At 40.0% G+C, this 27,748-nt stretch overlaps 1 protein-coding gene and 1 non-coding gene across 3 annotated transcripts in view; both read right to left on the reverse strand.

Annotated features, from left to right (window-relative positions):
• Positions 1-27,748, reverse strand: part of M1AP (meiosis 1 associated protein) — a 58,605-nt gene that overhangs the window by 29,141 nt on the left and 1,716 nt on the right. For both annotated transcript variants that reach the window (XM_008147399.3, XM_054728130.1), the window contains exons 2-3: positions 19,079-19,264; positions 17,204-17,372 (exon numbers count right to left, since the gene is read on the reverse strand). In XM_008147399.3, coding sequence (XP_008145621.3) covers positions 17,204-17,372; positions 19,079-19,264 — 355 coding nt within the window. The remainder of the gene's footprint in view (positions 1-17,203; positions 17,373-19,078; positions 19,265-27,748) is intronic.
• On the reverse strand, positions 27,091-27,197 carry LOC114233725 (U6 spliceosomal RNA). The gene has a single exon (XR_003619880.2). It is a non-coding gene; the product is annotated as a U6 spliceosomal RNA (small nuclear RNA).

Genomic DNA, 27,748 nt, shown 5'->3' on the forward strand with positions numbered 1-27,748 from the left:
AGAAAAGCCAGTTGCTCCAATGAATTAACTTCTGTGTATGACTCATGGACCCCAGGGAGAAGGCTAGTTTATTTCTAGAACGACATTCCTGAGGACAAGTATGCAGAGGTGGCAGACTTTCCACAGGGAACAAAGGGCTTCAGTCCAACGTGTTGGTACCCACACAGGGGAGGTGTGTGAGACCTAGATGACTTCACATCATATTGAATGACTTATTCTTTGGCTGAAAAGGGCATCACATGCATTTCTCTTGTGACACGTGTGAAAGAAACTCCACCATCTTCTGTGGATAGTTACAAGGATTCATTAGTGAATTAGTTATTTCATTCATTTAAGCAGTAATATTTATTATGTAGAATGTAGAAGATTAAATACTACACAGTGTACAAAAATATATGAGATATATGGTACTCTGTGCTCTTTTGGAGTTTATAAAGCAACATTATATATATTTTAAAAAAGGAATATTTATTGCAGTTATAAAGGAACGTTATTCTTTTTTTTATCTTCACCTGAAGATATGTTTATTGATTTTAGAGAGAGAGAAAGAAACATTGATGTGCGAGAGAAACATTGATCAGTTGTCTCCTGTATGTGCCCAGTTGGTTAAAGTGTATTGCGACAACACTCTAATCAACTGAGCTACCTGGCCAGCACAGGAACATTATTCTTGACCATTCCTCCTTAAACTCTACTACAGTGATACATATGAAGTCATTGTCAAAGAAACATTCATCATAAGTTAAGAGAAATGTTCTTTTATTTTCTTTTTTTTAAAAATATATTTTATTGATATTTTTTTTTTTACAGAGAGGAAGGGAGAGGGATAGAGAGCTAGAAACATCGATGAGAGAGAATCATCGACCAGCTGCCTCCTGCACACCCCCTACCAGGGATGTGCCCGCAGCCAATGTACATGCCCTTGACTGGAATCGAACCTGGGACCTTTCAGTCCGCAGACCGACGCTCTATCCACTGAGCCAAACCGGTTTCGGCTGTTCTTTTATTTTCTGAAAGGTTCTTTTAAATAATGTGACTCTTATTTTGTCACAGACAAAACAAGAAATAATTTAGATTTCTGAGCCTGGACTTCACCTTGAATGACATATGGAAATGACTGAACAGCTTCTCTTCAGGGAGGCAAAATAATTATTAAAACATAAGGAGGCTGATACGAACTACAGAAATGAAATTGAGCAAAGGACCTCAGAAAACAGAAAGGATAATATTACTTAGAGTTCAAACAACAGGAATTGAAGAGAAGAATTGTTTCATTTTCTCTCCCCGGGGATAGGATACAAGAGTAGAAACTCCTCCCATGGTCCGTATAAGGAGACAACACAAAGTTACTCCCAGCAAGAATTTGGACATAAAAATAGGGGTTTTCCTCAAGTAGTTAAACCATAAAATCAAGAGAGTGATGAGATCCATAACAACAAAACAAACAAAAACAAACAAACAAACAAACAAAAACCAACCAGTGATCTTAAGAAAGGAGAATGGTTTACTGACCAGAGCAAGATTGGGCTGGAGCCTATGGACAGCACTGGCTTACCCAAAGGATGAAAGTGCCCCTTAGAAGGGGAGAGGGTTGGCCAGAAATGGAGAACAGAGAAAGGGAGCAACAGGGGCACACACTGACAGCATTCATCCCAGAGTGGCTCAGTGGAGAGGGCGTGCTGGCTCAGTGATCTGTCCCAATGGCAGGATATGTTTGTCAGGTCTCTGCTCCCTTTGGTGATGATGGTGGTTATGATTCTCCCTCTAAAATATTCTGGTTTATACTTTGGTCTTGAGTTTGGTAGGGTGAGTCTATCTCTGAGAGGGTGCTGACAAAATAACTTTCTGATCCTGCAAAGCTGAAGAACCAAGCCTGAAACATGGCATCTCTATGAAGGATGATGCCAGTCTTCCCTGTAGATACCCATCAACATTCCTGAAGTTCTTTCCAATTTCTCAACCTACAGGTTCTTTTTTTGGGAGAGCCACGGAGCAGAACTTCTTTCTTTGAAAACGTGCTCATGTAATTTCCACCCAGACACCGTGCAACAAGTTTGAGTCTGCAGTTTTGCAGGCTCAGGAGGGAGTCAGCAGCTTCTCAGAGACAGTCACGTGGTCCAAGCTAACGGCTAATGTGTAAAAAGCAGAACACCCTAAGGGAGAGCTTCTTTTTCATTTTCTGTCAGTGGATCCGGCCTTGTGCCTGGATCATGGCAGCAACCACTTCGCTGTCCTATCAGGCTCCATTCCTTCTCCTCCGTACGTACTACTACTAGCGAAAGTTTCTAAAGTTTCATCAGATCTCACCTTTGCTAAAGAGTACATCCTGCCTTCCATCTCTCATCTTCATTATTCCCCTCACTCGTCCTATACAACTGGTGATACTCATTATTCCTCAGACACCTGGCCCTTCCCTTTTTCTATGATGGCTCACAGGATTCCTCCCGTCTCCACGGGAGATCCTGTATTCCAATCCCCCTCAGGTAGTTTGCATGGAGCTAAAGCTTAGCAAATGCCTGTTGAGTTAAACAATAAGTTAAACAATTGCTTCCTCCTCCTCAGCTCTCATTAATTTTTCCTGTAACTCTTCTGCTTCAGCTAAGTTAGTCTCCTTACCACATGACTTCCTTCCTTCCTTAGTGCTTTTATTACTCTGTCAATCTATGGCCTGCACCTCCCCCAGAAGTCAACTCAGCGCTGACTTTGTCTCAGAAGCTATGCTTAATTACATCCTTCCTTATTCAGTTTTAATCAGCATCCCCTGGATATCTGTGGGCTTCATTTGGTCAGTGCAAACTAGACTTGTTAATTGGTTTCTTCTGAAGGGTTTTCTTTTTTTCCTGTGAGTTTTTGAAATATGGTGGGATGAAGTGGAAAGAACAGGGTTTGAGTTGTGACTTGAAAGTTGTTAGCTTTGTGACTTTGAGCAAAGTGGGGATAGAACAACCTATTTCAGTGATAGTGAGGCATAAGAAGTGAGATGATTATCTATGAATAACATGCAGAGGTTCAACAAATGGCATTTCCCCCCCTTTACTCTCATCAACAGAATGATTTGCTTTTATAGGACAAGAATGTGCTTTCCTTTTAAAGACATTTCCTCCTATCACTTCCCTTGGTGACTGCTTCCTCCCCACCACCAACATAACTAAGAACACCAACATTCAGTGCTGTGTCCCTCACAGGTACAACTAAACGTGTTGAGCCCAGGGATGGGGAGGAGACTTCTCACTTCTCAGATGTTGAAGAGCAGCTCCCACATTGACTGGTGAGCAGGGCACTGGGCACTGGATAAACCAGGTCCTACTGAGGGTATGAAATAAAAAGGTTGCCAGAGTGAGGCTGCAGGCAGCTCTGAGTGTCTGGGTGGTTAAGACAAGTGAGGAAGGCCTGGTTCACTGCAGCTGATACAGCAGCCAGCACTCACATTCAGTTTTTGGACTTACCCTGCCCCACTGTGGCCACAAGCAGTAACATCCTTCATGGAGGTTCCTCCCCACTCCCAATTTTCTCCCCTCTCCTCCCCTCCCCTCCTCTCCCCTCCCCTCCCTTCCCTCCCTCCCCCCCTCTCTCTTTCTTTCCTTCTCTCTCTCTCTCTCTCTCTCTCTCTCTCTCTCTCTCTGTCCTCTTTCTTTCTTTCTTTCTTTCTTTCTTTCTTTCTTTCTTTCTTTCTTTCTTTCATCTATTTATTTTATTGTTGACAGTATTACAGATGTCTATTGTACTTCCTGGGAGATTTCCATGATTTTATCTTTCAACATTTAAACTTTAAAAAAATATTTCTCTTATTTTAAATTTTCATCAAGAAGCAAGATGTTTTGTTCTCTGCTTTTTATAACTTCCTTTTAAAAAATCTTTAAAATTAAATTTATTGGGGTGACATTGGTTAATAAAATTATATATGTTTCAATTGTACAATTGTATAATACATCATCTGTATATTTCATTGTGTGTTTACCACCCAAAGTCAAATCTCCTTCCGTCTTCATATAATTGATCCCCGTTACCCTTCACTATTTCCCCCATTTCCCCCTGGTAACCACCACACTATACTGCTGTCTGTGTCTATGAGTCTTTGTTTGTTTGCATTGTTTGTTCGATTGTTGTTTTCAGTTTTACATTCCACATATGAGTGAAACCGTATGGTTCTTAACTTTTTCTGTCTTATTTCAGACAGAAATAAGCATGAGCTCTTTTTAAGCTTTTCTGGAAGGGCCACAATTATGAGAAAAGCTAAGAAAGCCTAATCGTTGAAGATAAGGTAATGCCTACAGCAGTCCTTCTCAGAAGTCAATCTAAAATCAGGGTTACAAAATCAAAATGTGTAAATTTTTAAATGGGAGCATTTAACACTTTGGCACACGTATGCATAGATAATGGCTACATTTCTCTCTTGACAAAGACCGTCTAAAGTAGAGGCCCAGGAAAATGGTGCTCCTGGCTGTCCTGCATATCCTCCACAGTCTTACAAAGGCCCTGACCTACAGGCTAGCCATGCTTCTTTCCAAATGGGGATACAGTGCAGCTTCTCCCCTAGGGCAGCCCCACCACCAGCCACAGGCTTCTGCCCCATGAGAAATACACAGGCCTGAGAAAAAGTGATTCTAAAAAGATTACTCTCCCAGCCAAAGTAATTGCTCTAGTTTGACATATGGGTAATTCAAGTCCCAGATGGAGAGAAGAGGGGGAATGAGACAAAAAATACTTGAAGAAATAATGGCAGAAAGTTCCCAAATTGGATTAAGGATATAAATTTACAGATTCAAAAAGTTCAGTGAACCCCAAATAAGAAAGAAATCCAGGTCTAGTCACATCATTGTAAAGCTGCTGAAAGACAAACATAAAGAGAATATTCTTGAAAGCAGTCAGAAAAATAATACTTCATATACAAGAGAAAGTAATTTAAGAATTGTGACTTTTAATGAGAAACTATGGAAGGCCAGAAGATAGTAAAGCGACATCTTTAATGTGCTGAAAGAAAAAAAGATCCTATCAATCCATAATTTTATATGCAATAAAAATATCCTTCAAGAATAAGAGTGAAATATACATCTTTATATAAATAAAAATTAAGAGAATCTGTAATCATCAAAACCACGCTGCAAGAAATACTGAAGTTCTTTGAACTGAAAGAAATGATACCCAAGAGAAAATAGGATCCTCAGGAATGAATGAAGATCATTGAAAATGGTCCATATAAAAGACATTGTTTCTCTTAGTTTCTTTAAAATACACAGAATTGTTTAAAAAAAATTTATAATGTTGTCTCCTGTAATTTATAATGTAGATGCAATATCATGACAACTATAACAAAAAGTCAGTGTGTGTGTAGGAAATAAATGACATATATCTATATAGATATAATGTTTCTATACTTGACATGAAATGGTACTATATTAATTCTAAGTAGACTGCAAAAAAGTTTAAAAATAGATTTTAATCCCTACTTTATGTGAAGTATTGTAATTCAATATTTTATGTGAAGTGGGACTATTTTGACTTTAACTAGATTGTGAAAAGTTAAGGATATCTACACTAATAAAAGAGAAATATGTAAATTGACCATCACTTCATGACACCCACCAGCCAATCAGGAGTAGTATGCAAATTATCAGGACAAAGATGGCTATGGCCACAGAGCCAGCCAGAGTGAGCAGGAGGCTTGGGTTGCCCCTGGCAAGGGAGGAAGCCAAGCTTCCCGCCCGCCCAGGCTGGCCGCCGAAGGAGGGGCCTGTGGGTGGTGGACAAGGAGCCGTCCTGGGCGTGCGGGAGGCTTGGGTAGCCGTCGCCTGGGCTGGCCACCAAGGGAGGGGCCTGCAAATGGCCCTCAGCCCCTTACCCAGGCTGGTCAGGCACCCCAGTGGGGACCCTCACCCCATGGGCGCGTGGCTGGCCTGCAAACTGCCCCAGCCCCTCACCCAGGCCAGCACTGTTCCCAATGGGGATGTGGTGGGCCTGCAAACCACCACAGGCCCCTTGCCCAGGCTGCCCCACCCCCCAAGGGAACCCCAACCCTGATCCGGGACACCCTTCAGGGCAAACCAGCCGGCCCCCACCCGTGCAGCAGGCATCTATACTAATAAAAGGGTAATATGCTAATTAGACTGGGAGACCTTCCAGACATTCTTCTGGACAAAGCCATGGTGGTGGGGCTGAGGTAGAGGTGGTTAGGGGCCAAGAGGGGAGGGCAGTTGTGGGTGATCAGGCTGGTGGGGAGGGGCAGTTGGGGGTGAGCAGGCCAGCAGGGGGGGCCAGTTGGGGGCGAGTAGGCCATAAGTGGGGGTCAGTTGGGGGCAATAAGGCTGGCAGGGGGGGCAGTTGGGGGTGAGCAGGCCAGCAGGCAGAATGGTGAGGGGCAATCAGGCAGGCAGGCAGATGAGCAGTTAGGAGCCAACAGTCCCGAATTGCAAGAGGGATGTCCGACTGCTGGTTTAGGCCCGATCCCACAGAGATCGGGCCTAAACCGGCAGTCGGACATCCCTCGAGGGGTCCCAGATTGGAAAGGGTGCAGGCCTGGCTGAGGGCCCCCCCCCTCGTGCACGAATTTTGTGCACTGGGCCACTAGTATAACACAATCCCTAGAGCCACTAAAAAATAATGCAAGGAAATATAGCTAAATGGCAATAAATTAAAATAGAATTCCAAAAACATTTAATAACCTGAAAGAAAGCAGGGAAACAGGGAAAAGATGAACAAAAAACAGAGAGGACAAACAAAAACATAAAAATAAAATGGAAGAGCTAAATTCAATCATATCAATAGTTACGGTAAATGTGAATGGACTATATATTCCAAATAAAAGGCAGAGATTAACTGAAGAAAAAGTGAACTCCTTTATATGCCATTTATGAGATAAACTTTAAGTAGAAAGTTACAAATGGGTTGAAAGCAAATAAATGGGAAAAGATGAACCATAAACACAGTAAGACCTAAAAGAAATAAAAACATATGTCTACAAAAATTTGTGTATAATATTTGTGGCAGTTTTAGTCACAACAGGCAAAAATTGGAAACAACTGAAAGGCCCGTTAACAGGTGAATGGTTAAACAAAATGCGGCATATTCATACCACATAACGTTACTCAGCAACAAAAAGATACAACAGAAAGACACGAACTACTGATATAAACAACATGGATGAATCTCAAAATCCAAATGGAAAAAATCAGACACAAAAGAAGAATATACTGTATGTTTCCATTTATATAAAATGCAAACTAATCTGCAGACAAATAGTAGATCAGTGGTATGCACCAGGAACCAAGGGAGGAATGGAGTGGATGTAAAGGATAAAATAAATCTTTTGGGAGTGATAGAAATATCTTGGTTGTGGTGATGATTTGTGGGCATATTCAACTGTCAAAACTCATTGAATTGTACACTTCGGATGTATGCCATTTATAGTATGTAAATTATTTCTCAATAACGTTGGCAAAGAAAATTGCTAATAATCCCAATTTTCAAATAACTTTATACTTTCCATCAAACTCTAAAAAATTATTTAATTCAATTTTTAAAAGGGAAGAGTTCTTTTTCTGAGGCCATGCCTTCTGTTAATGAAATAAATGTCTCTCTGTGTTAAAAATATTTAGGTAATAAATACAACAGTGGTTGTAATTTAGTTGTAACACTATAGGGAAATGACTTTAATGCAAACTCAAGGAACAGCTGTATTTTCTGGTCTATTTTCTAAGACACTAAAAGGGGAAACAAATTAATATGTGGAATTCGACAATTGCACTGAAGCATGAAGCACAGAAGAGCTCCCAACCCCGCCCCCACTGGAATCCTTTAGGAAGCAATGAATCTTTATCTTCTATGTTTGGGTTGTTAACATGTGGTGTTTCCTTAGAACACATATGGATAAAATACCTTTCCAAAAGAGCTTGACATCGATCCCTGGCAAAGTCTAGGAGGAAATATTAAACAGATGGTTTGTGAGCACTTAGAAAGGAACCTGATATCCTTGTGTACAAGGCTGAGAGATGTAGGCTGGTTGACAGCATCATTAGGTTGATTTGTAACTGTTTGAAAGACTTACATACCCAACGAGTTCAGACTTTTGTCAACCTGAACAGATGCCCTCTGGATGCTCAAGTGCATTGATCACAGTGGCCTTTTAAGTTTTGGCATATTTATTACTTATGCAGTCTTTAGAAAGCTATTATAAAATTTTTATTATATGCAAATGAATACATGTAACATATATGTAAGCTATGAAGTATAGCAGCATTTGAACACTCATGAATCCTTTATTCAACTTAAGATGCAGAACATCATCAATACTAAGATATCTGTATGCTTTTTCCTGATCTTCTCTAGGGGAAGCTGCCACACTGAATTTTTTTTATCGTTCCTTTTCTTTGGAAAGTAGTTTTATTATTTTAAACAAAATCTTTATTATTTTAGTTTTGCTTGAGCTTTATGAAGCGGCACCATATTGAATATATCTGGTTATCTGCTTTTTTCTCAGTATTAAGATTCATTCTCATTGTTGTATGTAGCTGTGGTTCATTCATTTTCATAACTGTATAACATTCCACTTTGTGACTATACCTAATTATATTTATTCATGCTTCATTCAATGAACATTTGCGTGGTTTCTAATTTTTGGCTTTTTGAATAATGTCAATATTCACATTCTTGTCTCCAGGTGCATATGGTAAAAGTTTTTTTCTGGCAAATTGCTAGGAATAGGGTATTGTGAATGTTACTTCAACAAAATGACAAGTTGCGTACCAATTTACATTCCTTCTATCACTGTATAAGAATTTCCATCACTCTGCTGTTGTCAATACTAGTTATTCCCTTGATTGATGGCTCGTCAATGCGGTTAACTTTGGCGGCTGGAATTGGCACAGAAAGATAGAGAAGGTATCCAGCTTCTCCCATGAGAGGTATACTTCTTCATATTTGTATTTCTTTTTTAAACTATATTTTTATTGATTTTGGAGAGGAAGGGAGAGGGAGGGAGAGACAGAAACATCAATGATGAGAGAGAGAGAATCACTGATCGACTGCCTCCTACACGCCCCCCACTGGGGATTGAGCCCACAACCAGGGCATGTGCCCTTGACCAGAATCGAACCCAGGACCCTTCAGTCTGCAGGCCAATGCTCTATCCACTGAGCCAACCCAGCTGGGGCCATATTTGTATTTCTTAGATCAACACTTCCTAGTCCTCTTTTAAGAGCAAAAAAGAAATGAAATAAATAAATAACAAAACTATGGAAAAATTGTATATTATGTTACATGAAAACAAAAATTACATACATGAATTATAGTTATGTAACTTAAACATGATTGTGGACACCTGAGAAACAATGTGCAAAAATAAATTAGTGTAATGGGGAAGTGAGACTATGAATGATTTTAAATTAAAAAATTATTTTATGGTCATATCTTCTTTTCAATAAAAAAAATTAGAGCCTGATATTTTCTCAGTTAAAAGACATGTAGTGCTGGCCAGTTTGGCTCAGTGGTTAGAGTGTCGGCCCATAGACCGAAGGGTTAAGTTTCAATTCTCTGTCAAGGGCACATACCTCAGTTGTAGGTTCCATTCCCAGTCCCAGTCAGGGCGCATGTGGGAGGCAACCAGTCAATGTGTCTCTTTCACATCAATGTTTCTCTCTTTCTCTCCCCCTCTTCCCTCCCTTGCACTCTCTCTCTAAAGATTAATGGAAAAAAAATATCCTCAGGTAAGGATTCAAAAAGAAAATACATGTAAAAAAGTACTACCCCTATTGATATCAACCAATAACATTTACTTACTGCTTACATGTGTTAGGCACTGTCCTAAGTGCTTTACATGCAAGTTGTATTTAATCCTCATGAAACCCATGTAAAGTAGCTACTATTATTAGCCCTACTTTATAATTGAGAAAATTGTAGAATAAAGAGCTTACATTTTACTGAAGAACTTGTTCAAGTTCACACTGTTCTTCAGTAAAATGTAAAAATCCCACTGGATGGTTATTTAAATGGTGATGAATTTACACATTGGAATACCTCACAGCTATTAAAAGGAATGGGTTAGATCTCTATGTGCCAATATGGATAAAATATGGGTAAACAGTTAAATGAAAAACATAAAAAAATGCAGAGCAGTGAGTACTGTATAGTCCCATTTGTGTAAAAATAGATAATATCAATAATAATAATAATGTTACATGTATGCCCAGATCCATACATGTGTAGGGAAAGTAACTCAGTAGAACATGTTCTATACTGTTGATGGTGCTTATCTCTGAATGGTAGAATTTTGGGTCATTTCAAACTATCCTACCTAATAATAGACAAATATGCAAATTGACCATACCTCCGACACACCCACAAGCCACGCCCACCATCCAATCAGAGTGAGTATGCAAATTAACCCAAACCAAGATGGCTACAGCCACAGAGAGCAAGGTTTCCTAGGTAACAGAGGAAGCCAAGCTTTCCGCCTGCCCTTGCCAGGCCTAAGCCTCCACTCAAGCTACAAAGTTTCAATTATAGAAGGTAAACAAATTCAAACAAATGGCGGCAGAATGGAGCTTGAGAGAGCAGGCCAGGGTTGCTGCCGGCAACAGGGGAAGCAAAGCTTTCTGCACACCCTGGTCGGGCCCACCCACTTAAGGCAACAAAGTTTCAATTATAACCCCAACACAAATGGCTGCCAGCCTTGGAGGGAGCCCCAGGCTTGGCTCCGCTCCAGGCTACAAAGTTTCAATTGTAGAAGGAAAATAAATTCCAGATACCAGGGCCTCTGCTTGGGTTGCCAGGGGGCGTGGCCGGCCTGCAAACCACCACAGGCCCCTCGCTCAGGCCGCCCCACACCCCAAGGGAACCCCCACCTGATCCGGGACACCCTTCAGGGCAAACCAGCTGGCCCCCACCCCTGTACCAGGCCTCTATCCTATCTAATAAAAGAGTAATATACAGATTGATCATCCCTGCAACACACAATATAGCTGCCCCCATGTGGTCAAAGATCCTGCCCCCATGTGGACACAAGATGGCCACCACAAGATGGCCAGCAGGAGAGGGCAGTTGGGAGGCACCCAGCCTGCAAGGGAGGGCAGTTGAGAAGGACCAGGCCTGCAAGGGAGGGCAGTTGGAGGTCATCAACCCTGCAGGAGAGGGCAGTTAGGGGTGACCAGGCCGGCAGAGGAGGGAAGTTGGGGGCAAACAGGCTGGCAGCAGAGTGGTTAGGGGTGATCAGGCTGGCAGACAGAAGTGGTTAGGGGCAATCAGGAAGGCAGGCAGGCAGGCAAGCAGTTGGGAGCCAGTAGTCCTGGATTGTGAGAGGGATCCCATATTGGAGAGGGTACAGGCTGGGCTGAGGGACAACCCCCCTCCGTGCACTAATTTCATGCACCGGGCCTCTAGTCTATATTATATATATATATATCTATTTTTTTAAAAAAAATATATTTTATTGATATTTTACAGAGAGGAAGGGAGAGGGATAGAGAGTTAGAAACATCGATGATAGAGAAACATCGATCAGCTACCTTCTGTACACTCCCTACTGGGTATGTGCCTGCAACCAAGGTACATGCCCTTGACTGAATCGAACCTGGGACCCTTGAGTCTGCAGACCAACGCTCTATCCACTGAGCCAAACTGGTTAGGGCTATATTACATTTTTATAACGTTTAAATCTGTATAACTTGTAATAACAAATTAAACTAACTAGACAAGCCCTAGCTGGTTTGGCTCAATGGATAGAGCATCGGCCTGCGTACTGAAGGGTCCCAGGTTCAATTCCGGCCAAGGGCACATGCCTGGGTTGCAGGCTCGATCCCCAGTAGGGGGCGTGCAGGAGGCAGCCAATCAATGATTCTCTCTCATCATTGTTGTTTCTATCTCTCTCTCCCTCTTCCTTCCTCTCTAAAATCAATAAAATATATTTAAAAAAAATAAACTAACCAGACAAAAGCTACTAATACAAAGAGCGCTAGGCAGAATCTTCCAGCTAATTTTAAAGTAAAGAAAAAGAGAACAAGTTAGATCAAGTAGGAGGAGAAGAAAGAAAGTACTATTTACCATAGTTAGAAGAAAACATGCAATAGAGACTACATAGGCTGAAAATTTATAGAAAACCCTAACCTTTTGCACTCGGATGTCGAGTGTGACTCGACACGGTTAGCATCGGTAGCAGCTCATATGTCGAGCCACACTCGACACGTAGTTTCACTAAATTATAGAGATTAAAATTACTCTTTGAACGTATCAATAATTTGAAATATAAAAAAATCCAAATAAATAAGTTTGTATGAAAAGAAACTCCAGTTTTTTATTCTAGTGCCGCACTTTGTAAAATCTGGGGTATTTAAAAAATTAAATCCCGAGTAGAATAAAGGAATTGAGAAAAAAGCAAGTGAGTGCAAAGGGCTAACAGATATAAATGTGATTTAAAGTTAACCTTTTCATTTCGGACCCTATTAAAGAACTTTCTAAAATGTGAGTCTACTTTCTTAAGTTCAAAGTTCACTTTTTCTTTTATGATTCTGGGTCTTTTAGAGTCTGCAAGTCATCTCTGTAATGATTAGTTCTCACTGTAGAGAGCTGTACTCAAGAAGAGGGAATTTAGACCAATCAAAGGATATAGTCTCATAGTTACTTTTTAAATTTATCTGCAATATCAACATTTCCTTGTAACATGTTTTCTTTCTTTTAAAAGTGGAGCATAGACCATTTTCATTTAATTGATGATCATGGTTATCTGAGTTTAAAAATTATATGTAATAGATTCAGGAAGTGTTTGAATCAATTCATGATGTTCATGGGCTACAAAGGGAAGCTATAGGTGATTTCGATATGTCCCTAACTATTTGAGTTGATGTCAAAGAGAATGACTATGGCCTTTCCCAAATCATTTGATTTTTTTAGCCATTCATTTATTTATTCAACAAACATTTATTGAGAGTATATTATGTGCCAGGTAGAATGATATATGCTGGTGATACAAAGATATTTAAGACATAGTCATATCCTCAGGTAACTCATAGTCCACTTGGGACCTAGCTATTAAAAAAATCTCAGAGGCTGGCTGGTGTTTCTCAGTGGTTGAGCATCAGCCTATGAACCAGGAGGTCATGGTTCCATTCCCACTCAGGGCACATGCTGGGTTGTGGGCTCGATCCCCAGTAGGGGGTGTAAAGGAGGCAGCTGATCAATGGTTCTCTCTCATTATTAATGTTTCTATCTCTCTCTCTCCCTCTCCTTTCCTCTCAAAATCAATAAAAATATATTTAAAAATAAAAATTAAAAATCTCAGAAATATTATACCATCTATATACAAAAAACTTTGAAAATGTTAATAACAATAGCTAACTTTTACTGAGAACTTATGATGTACTAAGTAATTAACATACATGTGTGATCTCATTTAATCCCCACAACAACTGCATGGGGTAGGAATTAACAACTAAGGCTGAGTACCTTGTGTAAAGTCACATTAGCTAGAACGTGATAGAACTGAAATTTAGACTTAGGCAACCTGATTCCAGATCATGCGTCCTTCTGAGAATGAGAGAAGCTAATGTTGCTAGCCTCTTGATAAGGACACCAAGACGAAACAAAACATAACAGAATAAAGGAATTAATTATAAGGCAAGTACAGGCAAAGCAGGAAGATTTCAAGCCATAAATCATTTGTACACTTACCCCACAAAGAGGAATTACAAGCAATTTGTGGGATGCTGTATTATTTATAAGCAAATAGGAAGTTACTGGAAGAATCATCAGCAGTGACACAGAGTAGAAAGCTGCTTTCCTGCATTTAAAAGCTCTTCCATACATCTCTAGCCACTATCAATTCTAAATAAAGGCATCAGGCAGCCTCAGAGTACTCCGAGCTCTGATAGAGATACAGTAAGTTTTTTCTGGGTATAGTCACTGAAGGGAGAAAAGGGCATAGTCCATGCCTAATCTGTTCATGGCCAAAGAGAAAGAAAAAGAGCTTCTTACTCACAAATTCAGTTTGAGAACCCACTGGGAAGGACTATGAATGGAGGATGGGGAACTATGATTGCCTCACTTGGGTCATGGCTCCCTCTGTGATCAGAAAGGTGGAAGTGTTACTAGAGATAGGGGATGAAGGGGATGCTGGGCAGACCGAGAACAGTCTCCACAGGTATCATTGTCATCAATTCATTCAACAGTTATCTACTGATAATCTCGTATATGCTACACAAAAATGAGTAAGACAAATTTCTAATTAATGCAGAGAGAAAAGATATTAAGTATTTTACAATTTTAGGAGAGAAGGCAAAATTATCATACTATAACACAGTGGCAAACAATTCTATATGGTATATACTGTACAAAGTGCTAAATTGTATGGTGCAGACCACAAGTGATGTGGTTGTTCTAAGGAAAGGAAAATCAATACGGTAGTCACAAGCGTGAATTAGGCCTTAAATGATGGGGAGGATTTGGCTAGAAGAAGATAGGGGAAGGAATTTAGAGGAAAGAAGAGGGAATTCAGAGGAAAAGGCTACTGTGAATGGAGGGATGGAGAGAGAAAGAAGGGCAGTCAGTGAGGAGACTGACTTGAGGAAAGCAGAGTGTGTGCAGTAGGGGAGAGCTAATCACCACACAGCTAAGGCTGGTTACCCACCCTCCCTCCCTGATCAGAATAATGTCAGTGGTCTCATGATGCTGGAAGGATCCACATGTGTCAGAATCTGACAGGAATCTAGTTACCAACCCCCTGACAGAGTAAGATTATCCATTTGGACCAGGAAGAGATCAAAGGTATCAGAACAGGGGGCACCTTCCTGTGTGCATAACCTTGGAGAAGGCCAATACAACTAGAAAGGACTGCTAGAGGGTAAACTATAACTTGACTGTTAGCTTAATTAAAACTAGTTAAGAACCTCTTAAACTCCATAATTTGGGAATCTCTACTTGACTTTCTGACTAAAATGTTTTAATAAATTTCCATTGTCTTAGATGGACTTAGGGCATATATGGCCCTTCTTGATCTAATCCTTGCCTACCTTTATAGCCTCATTTCCACCTCTGCCCGATGAAGTTCGTCATAGGGAACCAGGGGCACGTCTCTGCAAGTCTGACTCATCTTGCTTTCTCATGGCCCTGGATCCCCTGTTTGAGTGCCCCTTTCCTCTTCTTCTGCTTGGCTACTTCCTACTGCCTTTTAAGACTTGGTTTGAAGATTTGTTTTCTTTTGGAAGTGTAGGATTATGGGTGGTTTATATAGGATTTATTGACAGGGACCTGGATGCCAGTGGTTGCTGCGTGGGGGTGGACAGGTAGTGGGGGTGGACAGGTAGTGGGGGTGGACAGGTAGTGGGGGTGGACAGGTAGTGGATATCAGATACCAGGGAGGCTGGTGACTGAGAACCATTCTGCAGAGGTGGGAGGAGCGTAGAGACAGGGTGTGTGTGAGCCAAAACTCTAATCCTATGGCACCTGCGTCATTGTTCCATCAAACTTCACTTACAAATCATGAATCAAAGATAAAAATTATTAAGGATGCCATGACAGCAAACTGAGAGCATTAAATCCTAAGCATAGGGCTTTTATGAGTGCCGGGCCCTGTGAGGCTGTGCTGGCCATAAGCCCATGAACCCAACCTTGCATAAAAGTCTGTTCATACAGCATTGATTAATAGCAAAATGTAATAAAGCAAATTGTTCATTAATAAGTGATTAACAAATAAATCATGGTCCAATCACACAGCAAAAAAATAATGTAGCCAGTAAAAAATGAGACAGATCATCTCATAGATATCTAACATAGATAGCTGCTTAAAATACTAAAGTAGAATATTATGTATGTAACTATCCCATTAAAATGTTAAATACAGTTGGCCCTCCATATCCACGGGTTTTGTATCAGTGGATTCAACCAAGTGGATTGAAAATGTATGAGAAAAAAAGGTACGTTGTTTTTGACGTCTTATGTAGTTATGCCTGTTATGGTTTCATCTATACTGAACATGTATAGACTTATCTTTCTTTTTTTTTTTTAAATCCTCACTGAGGATATTTTTCCATTGATTTTTAGAGAGAGTGGAAGAGAGAGGGAAAGACAGAGAAATATTGATGTGAGAGAAACACATCGATTGGTTGCCTCCTGCAGGAGCTGGGACCAGGGCCCGGGCCTGGGGAGGAGTCTGCAACCAAAGTACATGCCTTTCGGTCTGCAGGCCAATGCTCTACCCACTAAGCCAAACTGGCTAGGGCCATACTTTTCTTTTTGATCAGTATTCCCTAAACAATCCAGTATAACAACTATTTACATAGCATATATATTGTATTAGGTATTATAAATAATCTAGAAATGATGTAAATTGTTCTGGTGGATGTGCATAGGTTATATACAAATTCTATACAACTTTACATAAGGGACTTAAGCATCTGCAGGTTTAGGTGTGCGTGGAGATTCTGGAACTAATACCCTGCAGATACCCAGAGACAAATGTGTATACATGGATGTCTATCTAAAGCAGAAGTGGGGAACATCTGGCCCGTGGGCCATATAAGGCCCACAAAATTATTTGGTCTGGCCCTGCAAAGGCATTAGGAGTGAGTTAATTAAATGTTTGACCAAATATAGCAGGCTAATTATTAAGTTGATAATTTTTTAAAAAAATTTTTTTATTGATTTTTTTACAGAGAGGAAGAGAGAGGGATAGAGAGTCAGAAACATCGATGAGAGAGAAACATCGATCAGCTGCCTCTTGCACACCCCCCACTGGGGATGTGCCTGCAACCAAGGTACATGCCCTTGACCGGAATCGAACCTGGGACCCTTGAGTCCGAAGGCCGACGCTCTATCCATTGAGCCAAACCGGTCCTGGCATAAGTTGATAATTTTGTATGGCCCACGAATGATGTTATAAATAACCAAATGGCCCTTGGCAGAAAAAAGGTTCCCCACCCCTGATCTAAAGGAAAGTTGGGAGGACTACCTGAATCTCTTAAAAGTGATTAGAGGAGGAAAGAATTTTTACTTTTTATACCTATTATATTTCAGGCTTTATATGAACATATATTGTTTCTGAAATTAAAAATATGATTATAATTTAACTCTAACACCTAGAAACACATGTCTGACCCACAGTGAAATCTGTTGGCTTCATTTTACTTAAGAACATAAAAAGACCATGGAAAATAACCTTCCTGACCTGTAAAACACTGCTCATTAAAATTCTTACCTTCTTTTTATCTTTCCATTTAATTCTTACCATCATTGCTGGACTCTTCAATAGGGGATGCTGAGTCTGTACATTCTAGGGCTTCCTTCGTGATCTCAACCACCTGAAGCCTCCTGACCCTGACTAGGTCTGTATCTTTCAATCCTTTCTCCAATTGCTTGACCACCTCTTTTCCAGGCTGGGAAGTCAGAATAGTAATCTGGAAATAAATCCACAAATCAATGTGTCTGCCTTCCCTGGTGTACAGAGTGTGAAACATAGGTTAGATCTAGAGAATAAACACAGGAGAAATCTGTGGTAGTGGCTATTGTCTTCAGGGCAAAGAAGAGGCTTAATTGTAAACTACAAATCAAATTTCATTTGACATATTATTTTGGGATCATCACAGGATCCTTCCAAACAGGGTGAGCCTACCCTAGACAGAAACCAGTGAGGTCATCTCCCTCATTTTATTTTATTTTATTTATTTATTTATTTATTTATTTATTTTTTATTTTTTATTTATTTTTTCAGATTTCTTGAAGCACTAGTGTCTGTTCTGCTCAAAATGCCTTGACTTTATGAGGAAATAAAGAACATTGGATCCTTAAATTCCACTCAATAAATATGAACTAAATAGCAGAGAGCCTACATGCTACTTTTTCTTTCTTTTTTAAAAAAAATATATTTTATTGATTTTTTACAGAGAGGAAGGGAGAGAGATAGAGAACTAGAAATATCGATCAGCTGCCTCCCACACGCCCCCTACTGGGGATGTGTCTGCAACCAAGGTATGTGCCCTTGACCGGAATTGAACCTGGGACCCTTCAGTCCGAAGGCTGATGCTCTATCCACTGAGCCAAACCGGTCAAGGTACGTGCCCTTGATGGGAATCAAACCTGGGGCCCTTCAATCCGCAGGCTGACGTGTCTATCCACTGAGCCAAACCGGTTTTGGCTACAAGCTACTTTTTCACAGTGGCGCTTCCATGTAGATTTCTTTCCTTGTTCAACCTGGATCCAGCTGTGCTGTTTCTTTTGCTTTTAACTCTAAAATGTATTCAGCGTGGAGTGGGTCAATGGGGGAAAAAAGGGAGACATCTGTAATACGTTCAACAATAAAGATAAATGAAAAAAAAGTATTCATCCTTGATCAATATATCTGACCTGAAGGAATATTGAAGTGTTTGTGTATAATGTGAATATTTGATTCTACCTCAATGAATATACTCTGTTTTTATCAGCACTTTTGTCTTAAATTTGAAATTCTGGGAGGCAATTCTTTTTTGTACTTAGACATTTTGATTGAGGAAGAGAGATGTAGATGAAAGCACAATTATTTTTTAAACTGTTTTTAAAAATCTGTTTGATGCCTGAGGTTACCAGAGACTGAAAATGTTTTTAACTCACACTCACACACTCAGCGCAGTATGCAGTCATAACTTAATTATATTTTTAAGATTGTCTCAGTCTGGCACCAGAATTTTAGAAATTTTTACACTTCCACATTTGCTAATCCCAAGAAAAGTTACTCATTTTGGTGCTAAGATTTGATTAAGTTCTTAAGGGTACCCAGAATGTATAAATATAGACAGCCATCTAGGCAATTTAACGATTGCTTTACAAGTTCCAAAAATCCAAAGGCAGATGGCATATTCAGATTTCATCTGATTTCAGTTTTCCCTTATAATTCACTGTAGTCCCAATTTTTAGAGCTCCTCTCTCTACCTAGCTGTGTAGTAAGAATTGCACAGGTTACAGGACAAAGGGGCCATGTCTCCTGCCTGCAGGAAGCTGAAAACCTCGTCTTGAAAATGACGTTCAATGTGAATGAAACATAGAACAATATAAGAATGATAAATAAGGAAGCATTTAAGTGGACTGAAATGGGAAGATGGCTTAGACTCCTGAGGCCAGCATCTCCTACCTCCAGGGAAGTGTAGGTCAGAGCCGCGCCCGTGGTCACATGTCTGCTGTACTGTTTGAACTGCTGGAGCCCATCTTCTACTGCCAGCTGCAGAGAAGTGCCTTGTGGTCTGAAACAACCTTCCCTCTGTAACGTGCGGATCTCTGAGATGCAGGTCTGCAGCCTGGCAAAGTTCCCTTTCACTTGCTGCAGAGAAAAATGAATCAGAGATAAAAATCTTTAGTGACCCAGGTTTCAGATTAATTGGGAGTCTACCTTCATTATCAATTATTCCTCCTCAGGAGTCCCTTCTGTTTATTTGATCCACATTAACTGAATGCCTACTATGTTCGTTCTAGGCACTACACTCAAATCTTCCCTATACCAGAAGAACGAAAATTTGCAGCCAAAGGGCTTTGATTATGTGGAGTTACCAGAAACAGGAAAGGAAGGTCCAGTTGTTACTACTTAGTTTTACTTTGGGGTGGCCTGCAAATTGGAGGCTTAGCAAGGCTACTCTTAAACACTGTCTTTATTTCTCAGTCAGTCTAAGCAGTGGCAGCTTCTTTATTCAAAAGTGGTGTTTTTCCAGAAATGAGGATTTTGATGTGGTTGATCATTTCATAACTGATAAGGTCCTACCTAATCTCCTCAGGACTACTTCAGTAAGTAAGAGATGTTTGGTTTCGTCTGCAGTCAGCTCAAAGAGCCAAGAGATAAACTTCTTTGTTTTCCTCACCCTCCTTTATAAAAACTTGCTATCAGGAAGTGTTCTAATATAATCTGATTCTAGGTCATTGTTACATCTCCTAAGGATATATGCATTTTGAATAAATGTGAAATGAAAATTTGTGACACTACTTGAAGAAATTCCAAGCATCAATAGCAGGTGTGGGGTGGGAGTAGATGGGAAGGATAGCCAAATTTGTCCAAAATCTCATTGTAGGTCATACATGATAACTATGTATGGTGCCAGGTGGGTACTGGAAATATCGGAGGAACACTTTGTAAAGTACATGCTTATCTAACCACTATGCTGCATACCTAACTAAAACTAATACAAAATAATATTGAATGTAAACTGTAATTTAAAAAAATTAAAAAATAAAGAATTGGTAAGATCTTCACAGTAAGGGAATTCTTCTGAAACTGCTTTGAGAGAAGATTAATCACTTTGGTCAGATTTACTTATATTAATGTCACAATGGATATAAAAGGAATTCTAATATTTTAATTATGATTCCTCTGTCATGGTTCCTTATAAAAAGTTCAGTATTATTTGATTATACTCATAAATTAAATATGAGGAGTTATATTGAGGTTTTCAGTTTGGGCAAGTCTCCTACTTGATATTGTTCTCCTTTTATATTTTGAGCTAACTCTGCAGATAGAAAATGTCAGATGCTTATGTAGGTCAGAGGCAATGGGTTTAAAGTAGCATTCTTCCTTAACCAAAGATTCAATTGTTCTATACATAAAATAATGGCATTGTTCAGTGATTTTCTTGAGCTTTTAACCAGGTTTGAGTTTATTGTTTTTTTTTTTAGGAAAAAAAAAGTGGCTTGTAATTTTTCCTGAGATACCAGTCAGAGGTTTTTGGTCCAGAATAGTCTGCCTCTCCTAATAGAGTAACCAAGGGATCAAAGGAATCATCCAGGGCCAGATGTACTGAGGAGTGCCAGATGCATATAACTTAGTCAATTGAGGAGGGGGAGAAAAATTCTTTTACCTTTGTTTGGAACATGAGCTCATTTCTCAAAAAGCCTCTTATGCTGGATATCTTCCATTTTGTCTTTCCAGGTCACTCTCTACTTTTCTCTAGCCCTATTGCCTGAGTGAAGATCGATATCACAGGCAAGTATGTTCATGGGAAAGACATGCACAAGGAAAATGGCACAATAGAAGAACATATCTGCCACATGGCCAGAAACGTCAGTATCACTTTCACTCTGTCCTCAGTATACTCGTAGGATATATAATCAGTGGGTTATATACAGTTAGAGTTATATAATCTAGTTACCCATTTATCAGTTAACAGACATTCTGTTTCCAGTTTGAGGCTATTATGAATAATGCTTCCATGAATATTCATGTATATTTATTTGTGTGAATGCATGTTTTTATTTCTGCCGGGTAGATTCCTGGGGTGGAAGTGTTGGGTTATATAGAAGGTATACATTTAACTTTTTAAGAAACTGACAAACTATTTTCCAAAGTGGTTGTATCATTTAACCTTCCCATCAGCAATGAGTGAGGGTTAAAGTTTTCCCACATTCTCACCAACACTTGGTATTGCCTGCTAGTATTGCCTGTCTTTTAAATTGCTGCCATTCTAGTGAGTGTGTAATGTTAACTTTGCTTTTCTTTAACTTTTTATTTTGAAATAACTATAGATTTACACAAAACAAAAAAAATGTACATAGGGAACTTGTGTAACCTTCACCCAGTTTCTTCCAGTGGTTACATCTTACATAACTAGAGCACAATTTTAAAACCAAGAAATTGACCTTAGTACAATGTGTGCATAGGGTTCTATATCATATTATCACACCTGTAGATTCATGTAATTACCACCTCAGTCAAGATACAGAATTATTCCCTCACCACAAAGCTCTCCCTTGTGCTATGCTTTTTAGTCACCTCTGATAGGGGGGACTTATAATCTAATAGATAGAGCACCTGAATTAATCTGAAAAGTAATCATATTATTTTAAACTAGAGGCCCAGTGCATAAAATTCGTGCATGGGGGGGTGTCCCTTAGCCCAGCCTGCACCCTCTCCAATCTGGGACCCCTGGAGGGATGTCCGACTGCCCGTTTAGGCCCAATCCCCGTAGGATTGGGCCTAAACAGGGCAGTCGGACATCCCTCTTACAATCCAGGACTGCTGGCTCCCAACTGCTCGCCTGCCTGCCTTCCTGATTGCCCCTAACCCCTTCTGCCTGCCAGCCTGATCACCCCCAACCACTCCCCTGCCAGCCTGATTGATGCCTAACTGCTCCCCTGCCAGCCTGTTTGCCCCTAACTGCCCATCCCTGCAGGCCTGGTCACCCCTAACTGCCCTCCCCTGCAGGCCTGGTCACCCCTAACTGCCCTCCCCTGAAGGCCTGGTCCCCCCCTCCCCCCAAATGCTCTCCCCTGCAGGCCTGGGTCCCCCCCAGCTGCCCTTCCCTGTAGGCCCAGTTGCCCCCAACTTCCCTTCTCTGCCAGCCTGGTCACCCCTAACTGCCCTCCCCTGCAGGTCTGATCGCCCCCCCCAAATGCCCTCCCTTGCAGGCCTGGTCCCTCCCAACTGCCCTCCCCTGCTGGCCATCTTGTGGTGGCCATCTTGTATCCACATGGGGTCAGTCACCTTTGACCACATGGGGCAGCCATCTTGTGTGTTGGAGTGACAGTCAATTTGCATATTATTCTTTTATTAGATAGGAGGATTAGATAGGATAGAGGCCTGGTGCATGGGTGGGGGCCAGCTGGTTTGCCCTGAAGGGTGTCCCAGATCAGGGTGGGGGTTCCCTTGGGGCGTGGGGCAGCCTGGGCGAGGGGCCTGTGGTGGTTTGCAGGCCGGCCACGCCCCCCGGCGACCCAAGTGGAGGCCCTGGTATCTGAGATTTATTTATCTTCTATAATTGAAACTTTGTAGCCTTTAGCAGAGCCAAGCCTCCTGCTTGCTCCATGGCCACAGCCATTTTTGTTGGGATTTATTTATCTTCTATAATTGAAAATTTGTAGCCTTAAGCGGAGGCCAAGGCAGACCAGGGCTGCGGAAACTTGGCTTCCTCCATCGCTGGGGACAACTCAAGCCTCCTGCTCTCTCCATGGCCACAGCCATCTTGGTTGGGTTAATTTGCATACTCGCTCCTGATTGGCTGGTGGGCATGGCTTGTGGGTATAGTGGAGGTATGGTCAATTTGCATATTACTCTTTTATTATATAGAATCTTAGAATACATATACTTATGTGAATAGGGGGTTAAGATTTTCTTAAAGTTTTCTTTTCAAGGCCTGTGCAAAGCAATTGAGGTGACTCAGCTGTGAATCCAGCAAGCAGAACCGATAAACATTGTCAGGCCAACCCACCAAGAGTCAAAACATCATCTCATCGCCTGATGACTAATTACAATAGCTGATGTCTGCGGATCCCCAGGCCTGCACATAGCTGCATTTCTCACCCTGGCCCCTTCCCCTTTATAATCTTGTTCCCTGCACCTTGGTTGGAAGGCAGGATTTGATGCTTGTAAGCGCCTGTCTTCTTGGTTGGCTAGCCTTCTCAATAAACGCCCATATGATTCAACCCTGCCTTTGTTATTGGACACAGCAACAGGCATCTGAGCCCAAGAGGGGCAGGGGTTCCTGGTAACACCTCCAGCCCCTCCCATTCATAATCCTTGGCAACCATTAACCTGTTCTTATTCTTTATAATTTTGTCATTTTGGGAGAGTTATATAAATAGAATTTAATGTGTGTGACCATATGAGATTGGCTTTTTGTTTTTTTTTCACTCAGCATAATGCTTTCAAGATCCATCCAAGTTGTATGTGTCAATAGTTCATTTCTTTTTATTGCTGAGTAGTATTCTATGGTATGGATATATTAGTTTGTTTAATCATTAATCTATTAAGGGACACTTAGGTTGTTTCAAGTTTCTGGCTATTACAAATGAAGCTATTCTTAATATTTAAATATGTGTTTTTGTGTAGATGTAAATTTTAATTTTTCTGGGATGAATGTCCTAAAGTGCAATTGCGGTGTTATAAAGTAAGTGTATGTTTAGATTTTTAAGAATATTACAAACTATTTTCCAGAATAGCTGTGCCAGTTTATATTTCCAGCAGCAATGAATGGGAGATTCAGGTTCTCTGAATCCTTGACAGCATTTGGCAGTGTTACTATTTTTTTAGTTTAGTTGTTCTAATAGGTGTGTAGTATTATCTCATCATGGTCTTAATTTGCATTTGCCTAATGGCTAGTGATGTTGAATATCTTTTCATGTGCTCATTTGCCACCTATATAGTCTCTTCATTGAAATTTCTCTTCATGTGTTTTGTCCACTTTTGAATTAGATTTCTTTTTAATGTTGTGTTGAGACTTCTTTGACTGTTCTAAATATGAGTCCTTTGTCAAATTCATGATTTGGAAATATTTTCTTCCAGTCTGGAGCTTGTCTTTTTATCCTTTTGATAGGGTCTTTTGCAGAGCAAAAGTTTTTAATTTTGATGAAGTCCAATTTGTCAAGTTTTTCTTTTATGAATTGTGCTTTTGTGTCATGTCTAGGAATCTTCACCAAGCTCTAGGTCCTGAAGATTTCCTCCTATGTTTTCTTCTAAAAGTTTTAGTTTTACATTTAAATCTATAACCTATTTTGAGCTAATTTTAAAATAAAATAAGAGGTTTAGGTTCAGGTTTATTTTTTTTCATGGGTGTCCCACTGCTACAACCATTTGTTGAAAAAGCTATTCTTTGTACATTGGATTGCTTTTGCATCTTCATAAAAAATGAGTTGTATATATTTAATTGGATCTGTTTTTGTGTTCTCTGTTTTGTTCCTTTGATCTATGTATCTATTCTTCCACCAATACAACACAATCTTGATTACTGTAGCTATATGATAAGAGGATATTTTATAACACCAAGTTAGAATAGAAAAAGTTTCAAACTAGTAATATAAGCTCTCTACTTCAAGAAACTAGAAAAGGAATAGCAAAGTAAACCCAAAACAAGCAGAAGGTAGAAAATAATAAAGAGTATAAGTCAATGAAATTAAAAACAGAAGATTGATGAAACAAAAAGCTAATTCTTTGAAATGATCAATAAAATTGACAAACCTCTAGCAAGATAGACAAAGGAAAATAAAGAGAGAAGATGTAACATCAATATCAGGAATGAAACCAGGAGTGTTCTTACAGACCTAGTAGACATATGAAGGATAATAAGAGGATACTATAAACAAGTTTGCATATATAAATATGAATACCTAGAAGAAGTGGACTAATTTCTTGAAAAGCACAAAGTACCACAATCTAATATGAAATAAATAATTTAAATAGCCCTATCACTATAAAAGAAATTTAAAACTCCTGAAAAAGTAATTTCTAGGCCTGGATGGTTTTACTGGAAAATTGTACCAAATGTTTAAAGAAGAATTAGTATCAATTCTATACAATCTTTTCCAGAAAATATAAGGAAAGGAAACTCTTACCAACTCATTTTATGAGGCCAGTTATTACCCTAATACCAAAAACAAAGAGAGTATAAAGAAAGAAAACTAAAGACCAATATTACTCATAAATATAGATTTTAAAAAAGAATATTAAAACAATATTAACAAATATAATTCATAAAGAATTACAAACCATCTATATATATATAAAAGCCTAAGCAACTGTTACAACCAAATGACTGGAACAACCGGAACGACTGGTCAACCAGTCGCTATGACATGCACTGACCACCAGGGGGCAGACGCTCAATACAGGAGCTGCCCCCTGGTGGTCAGTGCGCTCCCACAGCCAACCTCCCATGGTCCTTCCCCCCCGCAGTCCCTCCCCCCTGGCTGACCGGCCCCCCTGATAGGTCTCTAGTACTATAATAAAGTGAGGTTTATTTTAGGGATGCAAGACTGTTTCAAAACTTGAAAATGATTAAAGTAATTCACCATATTAAAAGGCTGGAGAAAAATCACAGGATCATATCAATTGAAGCAGAATAAGCATCTGATAAAAAGTTCAACAGCTAACATCATATTAATGGGTAAAAGACAATATTTTATCTTTAAGATTGGGACTGAGGCAAAGATGTCTGTGCTCGCCACTCTTACTTAACACTAGAGGCCTGGTGCATGACATTCGTGCACTGGGGGGGGGGGGGGGGTCCCCTCAGCTTGGCCTGAGCCCTTTAGCAGTCTGGGAGCCCTCAGGGGATGTCTGACTGACGGCTTAGGCCCACTACAGCTGTCAGTGGGACATCCTTAGCGCTGCCTCAGAGGCGGGAGAGGTTCCCGCCACCGCTGCTGTGCTCGCCAGCCCTCAGCCCGGCTTGTGGCTGAGTGGTACTCCCCCTGTGAGAGTGCACTGACCACCAGGAGGCAGCTCCTGTGTTGAGTGTCTGCCCCCTGGTGGTAAGTGCACGTCATAGCGACCGGTTGTTCCGCTGTTTGGTCGATTTCCATATTACCCTTTTATTATATAGGATAATACTAGAAGTCTTAAGGAGCACTTAAGTATTGATAAGAAAATGAAATAAAAGGCATACATATTGGAAGGGGAGAAATTTGTTGAGGACATGATGGTTTATATAGAAAATCCCAAAGAATTTACCAAAAAAAAAAGCCTTCACAGAACAAGTGAATCAACAAGATAATAAGATAGAGCAATATACAAAATCAGTTGTATTTCCTTAATCTGAGAATATCTCTATTTCTGATTCATTCCTTAATGATATTTTCATTGGGTACAGAGTTCTAGGTTAATGTGTGTGTTTTTTTTTCTTTCACAGTGAAAAATGCTATACTTCCTTTGGCCTCCATGATTTCTGATGAAAATAAATCTATTGTTACTTGTCTCCCCCCCACCCCGCTATATGTAAGGTGTTTCCCCCCCACCCCGCTATATGTAAGGTGTTAGTACTCTGCTTTCAAGAGTTTGCCTTTAGTCTTTAGAAGTTTGATTATGAAGTGTCTTAGAACAGATTTATTTATTTATCTGTTTGGAACTTACCAGTCTCTTGAATATTTAGGTTTATAACTTTTGCCAAATTTGGGCAATTTCCAATAATTATTTCTTTGAATAATTTTTTCAGCCTTCCCCTTCCCCTTTTCTCTTGGATGATGTGAATGTTAGATCTTCTATATCACAGATCCCTGTGGCTTTGTTCATTTAAAAAAAATCTATTTTCCTGGGGCAGTGGGGGCTTGCCTAGGGTGGGAATGGCTGGGGAGGGGTAGGGGAGGGTCAATCAGGGAAAAAGGAGACATATATAAAACTTTAGACAATAAAAAACATCTATTTTTTCTCTGTTGCTCAGATTTGATAATATTTTTAAAAATATAGAACGCTTCACAAATTTGCGTGTCATCTTTGCGCAGGGGCCATGCTAATCTTCTCTGTATCGTTCCAATTTTAGTATATGTGCTGCTGAAGCGAGCACTCAGATTGGGTAATTTTGATTCTATTTTCAAGTTCATTGATTCTTTCCTCTGACCTCTCCATTCTTTGTTGAGCCCATCCATTGACGATTTTATTTTTTCAGATTTTGGTTATTGAATTTTTTTGGTTCTAAAATTTCTATTTGGTTCTTTTCTGTACTTCTCTTATTTTGATGAGATGCACTATTTATCCATTTGTTTCAAGCATGTTCATAACTGCTTGTTAAAGCATTTTTTACGTTAGCTGCTTTAAAATCTTTTTTTAGATAATTTCAACATCTGTGTCATTTCAGTATTGTAGTCTTCTCATTCAAGTTGAGATTTTCCTGGTTCTTGATATGATGAGTGATCTTTTTTTTTATTTAATTAAATATATTTTATTGATTTTTTTTACAGAGAGGAAGGGAGAGAGAGAGAGAGAGAAACATCGATGAGAGAGAAACATCGATCAGCTGCCTCCTGCACGCCCCCTACTGGGCATGTGCCCGCAACCAAGGTACGTGCCCTTGACCGGAAATTGAACCTGAGACCTTTCAGTCCGCAGGCTGACGCT

The sequence above is a fragment of the Eptesicus fuscus genome, chromosome 16 (assembly GCF_027574615.1).
Source record: "Eptesicus fuscus isolate TK198812 chromosome 16, DD_ASM_mEF_20220401, whole genome shotgun sequence".
Classification (NCBI taxonomy): Eukaryota; Metazoa; Chordata; class Mammalia; order Chiroptera; family Vespertilionidae; genus Eptesicus; species Eptesicus fuscus.